The sequence below is a fragment of the Rhinolophus sinicus genome, linkage group LG02 (assembly GCF_036562045.2).
Source record: "Rhinolophus sinicus isolate RSC01 linkage group LG02, ASM3656204v1, whole genome shotgun sequence".
NCBI lineage: Eukaryota > Metazoa > Chordata > Mammalia > Chiroptera > Rhinolophidae > Rhinolophus > Rhinolophus sinicus.
In genome coordinates this window covers 167,094,216-167,111,908 of record NC_133752.1, presented here as the reverse complement: position 1 = coordinate 167,111,908, position 17,693 = coordinate 167,094,216, and the positions used below count along the sequence as shown (strand labels likewise).

The following is a 17,693-nucleotide window of genomic DNA, read 5'->3' as shown; positions in this document are numbered from 1 at the left end:
TTGTGTTTCTCTATCCAATAGTAAATTACATATCAACTTTGAATATCACATCCATATGCATAAAATAAAATACTAATAAAATTCCAAACATTCCACAATCTAAACAAGCCACATACCTGGAGTATAACCCCACGGTTCATAGTATGATGGAAATACTCCAAGATGACAGCCTCGAACGAATTCTTCATAATCCATGGGTAACAAGGGGCTGGTGGAGGATAGGAACTCAGGGTGTAAAATCACCTAAAAAAAGGAAAATTCTAATGAGAAATAATACACAGAGAGAAAGAAGAAATTAAAGCAAAAAATCTACAATTTGGTTATCTCAATACTGTAGAATCCTTGTGTTCTAGATTCAGGGAAAAAAAAGAGAGTGAGAGAAGAAAGAAAAAACAAACAAACCTGGATGCTTTTGTTCTCCTCTCTTCATTCTGTGTAAGTGTCTATTCTGTGGACGAACTTCCCCTCAGGTTCTAGTGAAGGGAAACTCACACACAGTGAGTTTGTGTGTCTATTTTTTGTTCTCATGCTAAACTACATCCTCCAACCCAGCCTTTATTAGCAATGAGGCTTTATTTGGTTCTCTAACTACTTCTATTCAGTGAAGAGCTCTATTCAATACAGCCAGAGTGAACCTTTAAAAATGCCAACCATTCATTCCCCTGCTCAAAATCCTTTAGTAGCTTCCCATTGCACTTAAGAGTAAAAGCCAGTGTTTACAATGGTTTTAAGCAGTAGTGTGTTGGTAAATGATCAAGAACCGTAAAACCGAAGTATAAATGTGTATTTGTACATAAGTTTAATATAAATTTTACTAACATAAAGGATGCAATTATAGCATACAATTTCCAAGTAGTAAAAAAATGTACACAAAAACATGCACACAAATGTTTATATCAGTTTTATTCATAATTGTTAAAACTTGGGAGCAAGCAAGATGTCTTTCATTAGGTGAATGAATAAATACACTGTGGTGCATCCAGACAATGGAATATTGTTCAGTGCTAAAAAGGAATGAGATATCAAGCTATGAAAAGATATGGAGCAACTTTAAAATGTATATTATTAAGTGAAAGAAGCCAATATGAAGAGGTCACATACGAAAGTCTGACAATTAAGTTCACGAACGCATCCTAGAAAAAGTGCTACATACCTCATTGCTGAATATCACTATGGTCACCTTTGAAGTACTCCCCTTGGGAAGCTATGCACGAACATCAGTACCTAGTCCACCCTTCAAAGCAATTTTGGAACTCTTTTTCTGGAATGGCCATCAGAGCTGTTGTCGTGTTACCCTTGATGTCCTGAATGTCATCAAAATATCTTCCTTTCAATATTTCCTTTGTCTTCGAGTAAAGAAAGAAGTCACTGGGGGCCAGATCAGGTGAGTAGGGAGGGTGTTCCAATACAGTTATTTGTTTACTAGCTAAAAACGCCCTCACAGACGGTGCCATGTGAGCTGGTGCATTGTCGTGATGCAAGAGCCATGACTTATTGGTGAAAAGTTCAGATCATCTAACTTTTTCACACAGAATTTTCAGCACTTCCAAATAGTAAACTTGGGTAACTGTTTGTCCAGTTGGTACAATTTCATAATGAATAATCCCTCTCATATCAAAAAAAGTTAGCAACAATCATTGCAACAAGTTTGTGAACTTAATTGTCAGAAATTGTACCATATAATTCCAAGCATAAGACATTCTGAGAAATACAAAACTATGGAGACTATAAAAAGATTGGTGGTACCTAGGGGTCAGGGGGGAGGGAGAAATGAATAGACAGAATACAGAGGATTTTTAGGGCAGTGAACTATTCTGTATACTATAATTGCGGATACAGGTTATTATACAGTTATCAAAATGTATAGACTGTACAACACCAGCAGTGAACCCTAATGTAGATTATGGATCTCTGGTAATGATGTATCAATGTAGTTTCATCAATTGTAACAAATGTATCACTGGGGAACAGGATATTTATAGAGGGTGAGGGTGTGCACTTTGAGGGCAGATGGTCTATGAGAACTGTCTGTACTTTCTGCTCAATTTTGCTGTGAACCTAAAACTACTGTAAAAAAAAATATTAAAAACATATAATATTCGATGTAATTAATTAATTATCACATAATTCTTTTGCTGATTTTTGAGAAAATCTTGTATTCAATGGAACTTGTAGTTTCAATGGATGACTGAACATAGTTCTGACATACGTGTTGGTTGATTCCTTTGTCAATGAGGGAAAGGACGTGAAATGCCGAGAGGTACGTAGGTACGTCTGAACTTCACGGGTTCATCAATGACATGAGTGACCTCTTTGTTGAGTTGGATATTTTTGATACCGGAAAAATATTTCCTCATATTTTTGTGTCACTCGTTATGTAATGAGTATGGACAAAACACACTTTGAAGTTGAATCTGCTTTATTAACATTTCTCCACCACTTTAAGTCTAGACAGTCAATACACAATCAAGACATGATGTGTAGTGCTCACCTCTTTCACTGTATAAATACTCCACCACGGCCAATTTCAAGCTACCAGTGAGCTATCACTGAACTGGAGATGGGAAGAGCTATAGCACATCATTGTAGAGTATTTACACAACGTGGGTACAATAGTCATAAATAACCTCAAGAGCATAGGTAATAGTAAAATGTAGTAAACAATTAGGATGTGATAAGTTTTGAGCATTACCTTTCTTTTTAACAAGTTAAAGAGAAATGAGTAATTTCTTTTATTATTTTAAGAATGTATTTATTTTTAAGTTTATATAATTCAATTTTAACCAGTGGCTTGTATTCAAAACTGGCTCCTGAAATCTCTGAAAATTTAACAGTTGGCAGTCGTGCACGGGTATGAGCCGGTTCTGGGACTGCACTGGCTACACTGTTCTGCAAAGGCAGAGACAAGAGAGCATGACTATAACTGGAAAGCTGTGAACAGAATAGCTACTTAGCTGGTCACCTGTATGAATAAATTCACTTATTTCTTCTATTTATTAAAGGTCTCACTGAACTATTGTTATCTGGCAGCCTCCCTCCATATCTAAGTAGTTATTAAAAATAAATAAAATGCGATTTAAAAGTGTTGGGATTATACACAGTTATAGAGTTATAGTATATAATGTAAATTTGAGATGATATGTAATCATATAATTAAAAGTAATATTATATACTTACATAATATTATATGTAATAAAGTTAAGTTATATTCAAGTATAATATAATTAATATGACATATGATATAATATAAAAGTCACATATATATATATATATATATATATATATATATATATATATATATATAAAAGTGCCTTATAAAAGAAGGAGAGACCCCCAGTGCTCTTTACCAAGTGAGGACACAGCAAGAAGGTGCCATCTATGAACCAGGGTCCTCACCAAATGTCAACCATGAAGGCAACTTGATCTTGGACTTCCCAGCTTACAGAATTGTGAGAAATAAATGTCCATTATTTGTAAGCCATCCAGTCTATGATATTTTGCTATAGCAGCCCAAACGTACTAAGACAGTCGCCCTCCAGTTACCTAATCTCTCTCCACTGCCACTCTCTCAGGAGTACAGCCACCTACCTCACTCCACTCTAGCTCTGACATCTGCTGCATGGACTTTCCTCAGCCTCCTGGGCTCTGACTCCTTTCTATGGACTATTGCAGCAAGCTCCCCCTTCCAGTGTAGACACCTACCTTGTGTCGCCCCACCTAATAGCTTTTGAACTTAATTTTGGGGAAAGAAAAGGAAAGAGAAAGGAAGAGGAAGAGAAAAAGAAAGAGGAAAATAAACTTTTTTTAGAAAGCACATTACATTCTTTTTTATTCATGGAATAAGTATATAGTCTTCCAAAGACATTACTTTGAAGAAAAACCCTAATTTGGATATATTACAATAATGATAACAACAGTTGTATAATACTTTATATATTATAAATCACTTTCGCATATATTACCTCATTTAATCTTAGCAACTTTGTGAGATGGGTAGAACAGACATTCGCATTGTCCTAATTTTAGAAATAAGGAAACTAAGACTTTACAGTCATTAGTTACATTTCAGTAGATTCATAAATAAGAGATATGTTAAAATTAAAAAGAAATACAATGGTAAAATGCCCAAAACCAGTACTATAAACATGGCTTATTCAATCACAAAAATCACAAATTGGCAAGGTAAAAATGGATATGATATTGTCCTCTACAAAGCATTATTTGAGTTCCTATTACATGCAAAGAACTGCACTTGGAAAAGAGACAAAAGACACAGATACTTTCCATCGGTGTAACCTTCAAATCGACAGCCCATTATACTCTCTTGGCAAATATCAGGAAAGGGGGATTTGAAAAGTATTGTGCCTACTCTGATATTTCCATGTTTAGGAATATTTGTACTCTCCAAAGCCCATTTTGGAACATGGAAACACCATGGCTCGTTTGTTTTGTTCCCAGCCAAACAGAATGATCACACAACTAAAATAAGAAAACAGCTGCTCTGCACCCTAAAACAGCCAACTGCAGAAACCCAGGATGGAGGAAAAAGTATTAGAGGTCAGCCCAAGGTTACAGGGAGGATTAAATGAGATCCTGTATACAAAAGCCCCCAGTAGAGTACCTTGCTCATAACAGGTCCTGGATCAGTAAGGAAAAAACAAAAACAAAAAACTTATTTGACTGTATTATCCTAGGGAGGAAGTAAGGTACCAGGAAGTTAGTCACTTTCAGAGAGTGGCAGCACAGGTCTAGACCTGATATCTAGAGTCTAGCCTTATCTCACTATAAGACGCTGCCAAGGCAGAATAGAAGATAAATTCAAGATCAAAATGATCTGCACGGTTTCCTGAATCAAATGGTCACTTTCATATACAAAATTTGTCAATCCACTCTGAGAGTTAAGAACCACTCTATAGGGTTCTATATACAGACAATTAAATAGGTACATATATTAGCACAGGCCCTGAGTTATTGTCAAGCTTTTAAAGGATACTGTTAATAAAACAAAATACCTAATTCTGAATTAACCAAAGTTTATCTCAGTGAATTAAGTGTATATCATTATGAAGAAGTAATTCTTTTGTTTATTTTGTGTGAGTATGTGTGTTTGCTTTATGATAATAAATTATCTCAAAATATTTCTGAGTTTAACTGCATAAACATGATTTGTATGAGACAAATTTCCTTCTCCAGTCACTATACATAAGTCATGTGCTATTGTATCCCTGTGCCTTTTCATCTACTTCTTTGCCTGGGGAGCCGGCCTTCCTATTATGTGCATGATGAGCTGCTCATCAATCAAGATCTAGCTAACATGTCATCTTGTTTATAAAGCATTTTATCAAATCCTGCAGGTAAAGACAATTTTTCCTCTTCTACTCCAAACCCTGTTCATTCCTCTCTTGTAAAAATTACTAAGTATCCATCTGGTGCTATGTACTGGGCTAAGTACAAATAAAAGCTAACATTTATTATGCATTTACCATGTGCCAATACTGTACTAAACGCGACATCTGTTACTTTTTACATCTCACAACAATTCTGTGAGTGTGGGCCTATTTTATCATCATTTTACAGATGAGAGGACTGAGATGCAGGCAGATTAGGTAAATTTACAAACTGAATAAGTGGCACAGATTTAAAGCCAGTCTGTGAGTATAGTCTTTAAGGACTTCGTGTGTTGCCCTCTTTAGAGATGTGACAGTCTTGAATTTGCTACTCAGATTTCCTCCAAGAGATCCTGGACCTGAGATCTTGACTGACAGCCCCAGCTGCCTCTGGTCTAGATGCACCACAGCAGCTGCTCCTGGCCTGTAGGACAGGCAGGGGTGGGTACTAGTGCCAACCCATGACTATTCAATGTTGATTGTTTTAACGGGCAACTCTTGTCCCTATTAACAGTAATCCCTATGAAAACCGTTGCATCCAACTGCTCATAGAATAAGGCAGCCATCTGCCTGCCAACCTGAAACTGTTTTGGTAGGTGGAAGGTACCCATGAAGGTACAACATAAACAAAAGGTTGTTAAATACAAGAAAACATTGTCTGTAGTAACTATTACTATGTTAAAAATAAGTCAACAGGAAACCACACACACACACACAACAAGCATACACAGGTATCTTTTGTATTAAGAAAGGAAGCATTGTAAAATAAAACTGAATTTGTGTTAGCTGTTGAAAACTATTTCCCTGTTGTGTTTGTTTGTTTTTGTGGGCACATAAGAGTGCATGTGGGTGTTTTCTTCCACTGACAAGCCATGTCGCGTTGTCCACTACTTTTCCCCTTTTGAGTCAATACATAGTGCTGCTATGTGTGTACATTTTTAATGTATCTGTTTATTTTTATGAATTCTAGTTTTTTGTTAATTACATTTGACTTTCTGTTCTGCAAAAAAAAACAAAAAACAGAAAAAAAACGGCTGAGACTCTTTCAGCCTGAACCAGGCAGCAGTCCGTGGCTCTTCGTACCACAGGCTTCCTTCCTGCTCTCTTCACAGCATCTGACTGCACCTCCCTGCCTGCTCCTGCTGTCAACCTCTTTCCCCTTCACAGGCATTTCCACCAATAAGCTTTTTGATATCTGTTCCTGTCTTGGTGTCTGCTTCTCAGAGGATGAAAACTGAGAAAGTATATATGGCTCATGATTGGTGTCTCAAAGAACTCACAGTCCCTCTGGAGAAATGGTCACATAAATTAATTATATATACATATGTGTGTGTGTGTGTGTGTGTGTGTGTGTGTGTGTGTGTGTGCGCGCGTATATTTTTAATTTATGTGTCAAATTCAAAGTGACAATTCCTATAATTGCAGTAGATATAACGTGTCTTGAGAATGCAGATAAGGAAACAAGTGTTCTGTTTGGAGTAGATGAATGCATATTAAGGAAAAATGCAAGGAAGGGATGACTTTTAGGTTGGCTGCCAAAGGAATACGTAGAATGACTGTATTTCAGAAAGAGAATAACATTAGCAAAGACACAGGGGTATGAAAGTGTTTAATATGTTCAGGAAACAAGATTCTTGTCCATTTCTGGAAAATTGCTTTACTGTTTTCATGATTAAAAAAAAACAACATAGATCAGTAAAGCAAATTTTGTTCAAAGCTTTCAATTTCAAGGGATTTTCCAGCTGCAGTCTTGCCAAGAGCAAGGGAAGCATGAACCATAGCTAGCCTCATGACCTACCATGTTTCCCCAAAAATAAGACCTAGCTGGATAATCAGCTCTAATGCATCTTTTGGAGCAAAAATTAATATAAGATCCGGTATTATATTGTTAGATAAGACCCGGTCTTATATTATAGTACAATAAGACCGGGTCTTATATTAATTTTTGCTCCAAAAGACATTAGAGCTGATGGTCCAGCTAGGTCTTATTTTCAGAGAAATATGGTATTTACCTTCCCACATCCCCACTTCCACCTGTATTTATTGTACATAACATGTGCGAGGCACAGATAGATTGCCAGAGGAAGATCACATATTTAGATATGGCATGACAAAAGGTTCTGAGAAAAACAGAAATATACAGGAACATAAGAGGTTTTCTTGCCCTCACTATTTCCTTTCCAAGAGACCAAAAAAAAAGAGAAATGGACCAATCTAGGATAAACTATATGAGAATGAGGCCAAGTAAGTGTTAACATGCTCTGTGATGAGTCTCTGGGGATCCAATTTATCTGAAAAACATAAAGGAAGGTGCATCCTTGGCAGAGACATTCCTCCATTTCCAGTGAAAACTTTGTAGCCTGACTCTTATAGTAGGTGTGCTAGGTATTGAAAATTTTAGAAATGCAGAAACACAAATGAAAAAATAAAAATCACCCATAATTCTATGGCACGAGTCAATATACACATATGTGTGTGTGTGTGTGTGTGTGTGTGTGTTTAGAATATTTTTGAAATGAAAGGGCTAACACAGCATGGAACACTTTATAAACAGCTTGTATTATTTTAGGTTGTGTTATGAGCTTCTTCTCCTATTAAGAAAATTTCTTCTGAAATCCAGAAACACTAATTCAAAAAGATATATGCACCCCTATATTCACTGCAGAATTATTTACAACAGCCAAGATATAGAAGCAACCTAAGCACCTGTCAATAGATGACTGGATAAAGAAGATATGGTACATATACACAGTGGAATATTACTTGGCCATGAAAAATGAAATCTTACCATTTGTGACAGCACGGATGGACCTAGAGGGTATTATACTAAATGAAATGAGTCAGACAGAGAAAGACAAATACTGTATGGTTTCACTTTTATGTGTAATCTAAAGAACAAAATAAATGAACAAACACAGAGAACAAATTGATGGTAGTCAAATGGGAAGGGGTTGGGAGGATGGGTGAAAAAGGGTAAGGGATTAAGAAGTACAAATTGGTAATTAAAAAAACAGTCATGGGGATGTAAAGTACAGAATCAGGAATATAGTCAATAATATTGTAATAACTATGTAGAGTGCCAGGTGAGTACTAACCAGGGAGATCACCTTGTAAATTACATAAATGTCTAACCACGATGCTATACACCTGAAATTAATATAAAATAATATTGAATGCCAACTGTGATTGAAAAATTTTGTTTTCTTCTTCTTTGATTTCTGCAATATTTTCCTCTTCTAATTATCTGGTCTTTCTTTCTTTCCCTGACTTTCCATCTTATAATCCCCTCTTAAATCTGTGGTTTCCTTGGGTCAACAGTTTTCTCCATTCATTCAACCTGGTCTTCAGCACGGCAGGGTCCTCATTCCCTGGTCTCCACTATTGCCCATGCACTGATAGCTCCCTTCATGACTATCCTTGTAAACCCCAGACCAACGTTTTCTACTTATTAAACATCTCAATTTGAATATCTCATATGTAACTCAAACTCATTCTATCAAAACCAGACTTACTTCATAACATCACCCTCAAACCAAGTTTGTTAAAGACTTACCTTAGTTTTTAGAAAGTATTGGTGAGATACTGAAGCCAGGAGGTTATTATGCTTGCTTTCTTTCTCTTTCTCACTCCCAATATCCATCAGTCACTAAGTATGACCTTTTCTACATGCAACCATCTCTCCCGTTGTTCCGTTCTCTCCAGCATGTCTGGCATGACCTTTGTAAGGGGCCCCATCATCTCTTACCTGTACCGCTGCAGCAGGTCCTTAATTTGTCTCCCTCTACTATACCCACTCATGCTTGTATCAAGGAATGAGTGCCAGATAAGAAATGAATTTGAAAATAGACTTTTTTTTTTCCGAGAAATTTTGCAGAGAAGAGTAAGGAAGACAGAAACATTTAAAAACTTCAGGAGGAGACAGGGTTATGGCACAGTTTGTTGTTCGTGTGGAGAAATTTAAAGAATATTTGTAGACAGCAAGGGAAGGAAGGAGCTAATGAGCCTACAGTGTAAGAGAGAGTAAACAGGGCAAGTTTCCTAAGCATGTGGGAGTGAAAGAGATCTCAGAACAACCCTTGAGAGCTGAAGGAAGGGAAGCAAGAATAGCGCAAAATACATATTTGAGGCCAGTATGGGGGGACACTGAAGGATTTTATAACTCTTCGAATTCTCAGTTAGGTCATCTGCTAAAGGTGAAAGAAAGAAGGGAAAGTGAGACCTTTCAAGAGATTGGTGAAAGCTTGTGACACTTGTTCTTGAATACTGATGAATGAAATTGAGTAGGGATAAACAATTCTCTTTTGACATGTTCACCACTGCCTCCTGCACCTAATACCATGCCTGGAACATAAGAGGCCCTCAGGAAACATCATAGAGATGAAGCACCACAGTGGCAGAAACCAGGTCTTATTCATGCAGATAGCAATGTGACTAGTCAATGTAGAAAACTCAAGAATCAAAAGAATGTATTAGTCAATAGAATATTACATGAAAATATCATTAGCCACATTTTCTAAAACTGGAAGCTTCTCATAGTATATACTATCTCATATTTAAGTTGAACTTTATCAGAAAGCAACAAAGACAATTCATGTTAATCTCAGAGATTTGTTAAATTATTTCTTAGAGTATATTTAAATCATTAAAAATTAAGTAATTTCCTCAGGCTTACAGTCAGCTTGAACAATGAAAATGAATACTAGAACTATGATTCAACATCATAAATATTCTTCAGTTTTCAAGAATGATATCAGAATAGTCATGATATTACCCAAGACAGGCAACAGAATTAATTTTCTTTAGAAATACTTAAAGCATATTTGATAGATGTTAAAACAAGTAAGGGAGGCTTCTAATAAATTCTCAATAAATATATTCTACATCATTTTGAAGTGACCTACACAAACAATTAGTTGTACCTTGACTCTGTCTGTGCGGCCATTGAAAAGTCCGATCCGTCTAATGGTGCTGAGGATGGGATCAGTGGAGTCATCAATCATGTTGTGAGTGGTCACTGGAGGCAAAGACTGTCGCTGAATAATGGAAGAAAATGTCAATTGTCGAAAGAATTCATGTGTGACTAATTTCAACAATAGGTTATTGGTGACTTGTCATCCAACCTTTTTGCCTGAAGTCTTCCGAGATGGCACTAATGATGATGACTAAATTTTGTATGTGCTTCAGAGGAGGATAATGGGTTGAAGGACTTCCTTCAGATATTGTGAGCACAGGATACTTCCGTTTTTCACTTCAGCCACTAAATGGAAGGCCAAGACTTCTTGCCTGTTCTGGGACTTATTTGGAATAAGGGTGCCCTGAAATCTTGACTGAAGATGAGCTACTCTCCTGGCTCCTTCTAGTGGGTCTGTCGTCTGGTACCCGATGTCTCACTATTATGACAAGATTTGGGTGTATGCCTGGCACAACACTTATCTTTTCTTCTTTGCAATAATTCCCCTTGGCTGAGAAATGTGCACCTTTTCTCTGTTGTAACTCAAAATGCTATACTTTTTGAAAAATTTAGGTTTTTGTTGTCATTGCAATATACACAATTTTTCAGTTGGATATTTTGGTTCCAAATGAGTTTGTGTGTGTGTGTGTGTGTGTGTGTGTGTGTGTGTGTGTGTGCGCGCGCGCGCGCGCACCAGGGGAGGGCACAAAGGCAGCCCATCGCTAGCACAAATTATGCAGTTCAGTTTCCCACATTTAGGGAAATAACACGGGTCAGCACGCCCAGAGTGTAACGGGTGAGCCTCGTCCTGGGAAAACCACATTTGTGATCATGGCATCTTCTCAGCCAAGGACATAGCAAATGAATTTTTTAATAGGATAAGACGACAAATTCCAGGGGATTTGTAAAAGGACCCCTGAAAACCATTCATAAAAGAGAGTATACAAAGTTGTCCTTTAGGTGAATACATAAGAATGACTTTCTAGCTTTGGGGTTTAAAAATTTCCCAAATTAGCTCATTCTGCTATAATTAAAACATTGACCTAAGTTGATTTTATCAGTTACGGGAAGTGGTAGGAACTTTTTTCTTTATTACCTGAGTTGAAAAAATGGCTCTTTTCATAATTGTTAGATCATCTCGATCCAAAATATTATTCATGTCAGGAATTTCTCCTCTGTGGGGAAAACAACGTTAATAATGAAAATAAAAACAACTGGCACTAATTCCATGCTTCCTATGTGTCACTGTTCTAAGCATTTTAAAAATAAAGGTAAAGCAAACATTGCTTCCTGATGAAGCTCACAGACAAATTCCTAAAGTGTCAAGAAGTATGATAAAAGAACACATTTAATAGCATAAAAGAAAATTAAAATTCATTTTTAACGCATTAATGTTGATCGTCAGAGGGACACTATTGTTATATTTTGCCTGAGTACTACGTTATAAAGTGCCTATGACTTGTCCATCTATAAGTTAGTATTTTTACTAATAAAAAGAAATGATGCCCGCCTGCCACCATGGGTCAGGAAACACCACAGCTTTCTCTTCAGGTCATAGCCAAATTCATATATTTTGTATTTTTATCATTTTACAATACATTTTAATTTGATTTGATTATTTAGATTTTATTGTACTTATACATGTATTTATATTTATTATTTATATTTATTTTTATATATAATATTTATTTTATTATTTATTAAGTAAATACATGTTAATTGACATTCATGAATATGTTAATTTAATGTATAAATAAATATGTATTTAATACATATATTAAGTCAATATATATTTTTACTTCAAATTCTCATGAACCCTCCACCCTCGGCTTCAAATGAGCATTTTAACTCTTAATGAGATTCCCATTGAATTAGAACCTATCTTCATACATAAATGTGTTCTCATCGTACAACCTGTTTGTAAGTGTTTGTCAGATGAAGGATGAAAGAACATTAGCTCACGTGATATAACTTTAAAGGTTATTAATTTATTTATATTTGGAACAAATTAAATACATCATAACATCTACATTGCTAAGTTTGAAGAGTGATACCCCAAATGTTTGATATGTTCAGTATTTGAAGCACCTACCTTAATAATGCATCATAGAGTTTCTTTCCAAACTTTTCCTTCATTAAATGTGCAGTGTCCCTAGGTGAATAAAGAGATTTATAATTTAAACAGTGTCACAATTTTAAGTCTGTATTTGTCATGACAATGCTATTGTTTTGTCAGTGCATTGTTGAAATTACAGGTCTCTTTTGTATAACCTTTTAAATTATTTTCCTATTTGTCAACTTAGCTTGAGTTAAAACCTCCAGAGCTGAGGCAGCAGAATACCCTGACCAGGGCACAGAGCTTGACATTTTTTGCTTGATGATATTCAGGGGGTGGGGGTGGGGGTGGGGAGTGGATGAAGGTATAGGAGTAACAAGATTTGGGAATGTATTGATAATTGTTGGATATGGGCTATGGGCATGTAGGAGGTCATTATACTAATCTCTTTGCCATATGTTTTTATATTTCGAATATATATATATAAATAATATATATTAATATATAAATAATATATATATTAATATATATAAATAATATATATATAAATAATATATATATATAATAATATATATATATTTATTTATTTATTTTTTATTTTTTTTTTAATTCAACCCATCTTTTAAGACTTCTACAAAGGCTTTTTCTTTCCATGTTAGCTCATTCCAAAGTTTTTATAGTAACACAGTTTTATAGGCATTACATAATCTAACATAGTAACTCAATAAGAGAACCAAGTAGCATTTGCATTATAATAATCTTAAGGAAAAAGAAAATAGTTCAAGGAGATAGATCACAAATTATACACATAAAAAAAAATCCCTCTATGTTCATTGCTTGAGAATATCCACAAGACGTGAGATTACCACAGCTGTTTGCGCACTGCCTGGCCTTTCAGTGTTTCCACATTGAAATTATTTGTCTTGGCAGGCATAATGAAAAACACCACCACCGTGACGTCACTTTTATGCATCTAATGAAGGATCAGAAAACACAACAGAGTCAATGACCAAAGATAAAATAAAATGTGTGACAGATGGACCTTAAACTTTGAAAAGATAGTATTTTAAAATATCTTTAAATAAAAACAATACTTTTATGATTCACAGAGAATTTATAACCACCTTCTTGAGGCTTTTTCAGAAATCTTAATTTAAATTGGGATTTCAATAGAGGTTTATCAGTTAACAATTTGAAAATCAGACATGAAACATTTTCATAGCATTAATTATCTAAAATATATAGTATTGATATTGGTATCACTGTGCTTCTCTGTGGGTAAAAAAAAAAAAAAGCATTAATAACATAAATGTAAGCTAATATTACAAGGCCAAATTTTGTTCTTTAAAATTTCAGATTGGAAAGTTAATGAGGATTTAGTTTTGGTTCATTCTATTTTTTTCCCTAACTTAACTACAATTGATTTGCACAAACAATTATTCACATTTTTCTCTTCAGTGTCTTGATTCTCAATATAAAAATGGTATTGCATTTTATATTTTAGCCCAAGAGTAAAGAAACAAGCATATGCTCAGCACTTTTGGGCGGTACTTTAAATGCATGATTTAACCCAATTCTCATAATAACCATGCATAATAAATATCACTCTCCTTGTTTTACTCATGTGGAAAGAGAGGCATGAGAGGTTCAATACAAGAGTCTGATATCCTCTAACAGAATATTGGCAAAGCTGGGATTCAAACTGGTGTTTTCTGACTAAAATCTGTTGTTGTTGTTGTTGTTGTTTTTCCTTTTCCTACAAATACCATTGGCCTAGCATCTCTCAGAAGAAAATGACAGATGAAACAGCTATGGAAAAGGAAGCATGAACACACTTAAAACCGTGCACAGATGAATGCTCACGTACTCTGGAAATGACAATCCCTGAGTGTGGGGCACTTCACCATCTAATCTGTGGCCTCTGCACTCTAGGGTCTCACGATCTACCCAAAAGTCTACAGAAGCCACGGAATAGGAAACTCACTTCCAGAGTAGTCAATGTGCTATTAAACAGTAAATGTACCATATGGAAAGAGAATGCCTTCTTTTTATTTCTCCAAGGATTATAATCATCTTGATGTCTAAGATAATAGCAATTGGCTTTTTCGTCACATCTAAAAATAAAGTGAATATTTAATAAATGTATGGATATACTGAATAATGTTTCTAAACATGATACATGTTTGATATAGTTGTGAGTCTATTGGTAAACCTTGCTGAATAGTACATACTATGACATGTAATAAAATCAGCTTTAAATAAGACAGCATTCTTTTTTAAAGGGCTCCAGAATCTGTGCCATTCATACCAAGCCAAACCACTCACCATGGGGCCAGGCCTCTGAGGAGAGCCTGCATACCGTGGACAGAAAACTTTATTTATTTTTTACATTAAGATCTAAGTAGAAATTTTATATGCAACAACTCAAAACTGGAAACAACATAAATATCCATAAACAGAAGAATGAGTAAACAAATAGTGGTATATCTACAGAACATCATACTTCAGCAATATAAAAATAATGAACTACTCATATAAGCATCATTGATGAATCTCAAAATGAACATACTGCATGAGGGTACCCGGGGGGGGAAAGAGTAAAACCTTATGGCTTCAATTATATAAAATTCCAGAAAACATAAACTTATCTACTATAAAGGAATCTATGTTATTTAAAGCAAAGATTTAATAAAACAGTTTTTTTTAATCTTATATGATTATTCCAGCTTATTCTGGAATAATCTTTCAGGTCTTCAGTACTATTTTGCAGACTTCGGTTTTTATTAATATATTTTACTGATTAACGTGGTTTATATAAATTTTCTAGTATACTTGCTACAATGCTGCTGTAAGGTAAGGATAAATCTATGTCCAAGAAATAAAAATTTAGAGAGTAGTACAGAGCTCAGGAAGGCTTAAATTGTCTCAGTACTGCAATAAGGTTGAAATTTTACACTTTTCTCCTGTGTTTTACTGATATTTATTCTATATTTTATGTGACAGGATTATAATATAAGTCAATAACTTTAATCAACAGCTTGACATGGTACCATTTTCTATAGTTGCTCCTATTGGCACAGGTTGTGTGTGTGTGTGTGTGTGTGTGTGTGTGTGTGTGCTTGATTAATTGGGAACCTATTTTAAGTCCCACCTTCTTGAGCAAAAAATGATCCCATATCATTGGAAGCGTGAAACTCCTTTCCCTTCCTTCATGTTTCCACATGGTGAGTCATCTTCTAGTTTCACAGTTCAAGACTCTCAGTCTAGGGGAGGTGTGGCTGGTGATTTGGGGGAGGAACAGAGTTTGTGCGTGTCCTGCCTCACTCTACAGAGGGCTACTGCTTGGCTGTCAGCCTGTGGCATTTGTTCCTCTAAAGGTGTGCTTTGGTTGTGGGAGGATGGTGAGGCCAGATCTGCCTGTGATTATATGGCTAAGTGTAATACAAAGGTTCAGTATCGGGAAGACTATTGTTGCCATATACCCAAGCTATATCCTCAATTATAGTTTTTGTTGGTTTTAAAAGCAGTGAAATTTTGTCTCCATTTGCCTGATTTTTCTATATGTACCTGTCAAGTGGTTACAAACTCATATGTGGATAAAAAGGGATGTTGTAATGTCATCTTAAACCATAGCATCTAATGTGATAAGCTTTTGGCTTTCTTAAAAAAATAATCTGATGACATAGAGAAATACGCAAGTGAATGATGTAGCAATATGTAAATTGAAAGATCAAAGTCATTTTTAGAATAAGATTGTCATTTTACATCTACATAATCATATGTACTCTTGTAAACTATTTAGAAGTCAAAAAGTTCTATACTTTCACAGAAAAAAGTCCTCCTCCTATAAAAGCATTGTATTGCATTCTAGAGCTCTCTTACCCTCAGGAGGAAATTTAACCTGGATAAGGATTCTAGGAAGATGTCAGCTCCTTTGTTTGAAAACTCATACCTTCCAGCAATGAAAAGGAACAAAGTCTTTTCAAGATCAAAGTCCAGATGGCTAAAACAAAACAAAATAGTTTCAAGTGAAATAAAGCAACAGCAACAAAATGTACACATGAATTCTGTCGAAGTACAAAGAGGGCTGGGAAAGATAAATATTTACTATAGCAATCCTGTTTTCTCTATACCAGAGATAACCTAAAATCACATGCTATTTTTTTCTTTCAAATAAAGAAAAGCATACCCATAGAAATGACCTCGAACAAAATCTTGTATCCTGGCCTTGTACATTGCATGTAGATTTTGAAATTCATGCACTGCTGAAAATTTTTTAACATTCAAGCCATTTGGAGTAACTACATCTGAAAAAGCAAAAATAAAATCATCATGAAAATCCTCTTTTGAGAGGGGCCACCCCTATAGAAAAACAATGTATTTAAATCTATAAAGTTAGATAGATGTCTATTAACATTTCTAGTTTCTAACTATCATAAAATTGAAAATTCATAAAACTCCACAATAAATTGTTGAAATAGAAAATGAGGAGTCCTTTACTGAAATAACATTGAGTGACTGGTTCAATGAAACATTTTAATTCCATAATAATGATTATGAGAGGTTATTTGCCCAAAGTCAAGTAACTACAAAGTAACAGGGATAAGATTTAAAACCAAGGCAGCCTGGCTCTGGGGTCTAACCCCTTATCTCCTACACCAGGAATCTATATTGTCCAGAAAGATATAGAGGGCAGAATGTCTTTTGAGTGTTTAATTTTGTTTTAGTATATATTTAACTATAGGTTTTTATAATTTAACTTTTAATGTCAGTTGTTAGCAACTTGGTCACAAATTTCCTGAAATTTAATTGACTATTGTGAGCTTTTATGAGCTGGTCCCAACATACTACTGCCTATGTGGCTTAAGATATAAGGCTTAAAAAATGTTTTTATGCCTCATTAATAGATATGGAATCATACAGGTACTTCTACATAGTGACATAATTAAAAGTGCAGCTTTGCCTCATTACAAATCATGCTTTAAAAGATCCTTTCAATGTTTACTATATTAATAAGGGTATCTTTAGTTTGTGAGCAGTTCCACTCCATAGGTGGTCTTGTCTGAATTTTATTTTCATTTCAATTAATTAATTAGTTATGCAAGTGTAATTAGTTCATTTTGGTAATGTATTCACATCATTTAAATTTCAAAAATTCAAAAAACAGACACAAATATATAGATAAAAAAGTCTCCCTTCCACTTCTGTTCTCCAATTTTTTCTCCTCCCTGGAAGCAACGTTAGTTACTAATTTCTTGCTGTTGTTCTCAAGCCGAAGATAATGTCAATATCATCCATC

The 17,693-nt window shown here is 35.0% G+C and overlaps 2 protein-coding genes and 1 non-coding gene across 3 annotated transcripts in view; 1 reads left to right on the top strand and 2 right to left on the bottom strand.

Annotated features, from left to right (window-relative positions):
* The window catches only part of GYS2 (glycogen synthase 2), a 48,484-nt gene that overhangs the window by 8,141 nt on the left and 22,650 nt on the right, over window positions 1-17,693 (bottom strand). The window contains exons 6-12 of the mRNA XM_019738138.2: window positions 16,584-16,701; window positions 16,277-16,397; window positions 13,261-13,367; window positions 12,431-12,490; window positions 11,435-11,513; window positions 10,307-10,420; window positions 117-243 (exon numbers count right to left, since the gene is read on the bottom strand). Of these exons, the coding sequence (XP_019593697.1) occupies window positions 117-243; window positions 10,307-10,420; window positions 11,435-11,513; window positions 12,431-12,490; window positions 13,261-13,367; window positions 16,277-16,397; window positions 16,584-16,701 (726 nt within the window). The remainder of the gene's footprint in view (window positions 1-116; window positions 244-10,306; window positions 10,421-11,434; window positions 11,514-12,430; window positions 12,491-13,260; window positions 13,368-16,276; window positions 16,398-16,583; window positions 16,702-17,693) is intronic.
* SPX (spexin hormone) overlaps window positions 1-17,693 on the top strand; it is a 48,163-nt gene that overhangs the window by 16,147 nt on the left and 14,323 nt on the right. The window lies entirely within an intron of this gene.
* LOC141570314 (U1 spliceosomal RNA) lies at window positions 11,033-11,196 on the bottom strand. The gene has a single exon (XR_012494318.1). It is a non-coding gene; the product is annotated as a U1 spliceosomal RNA (small nuclear RNA).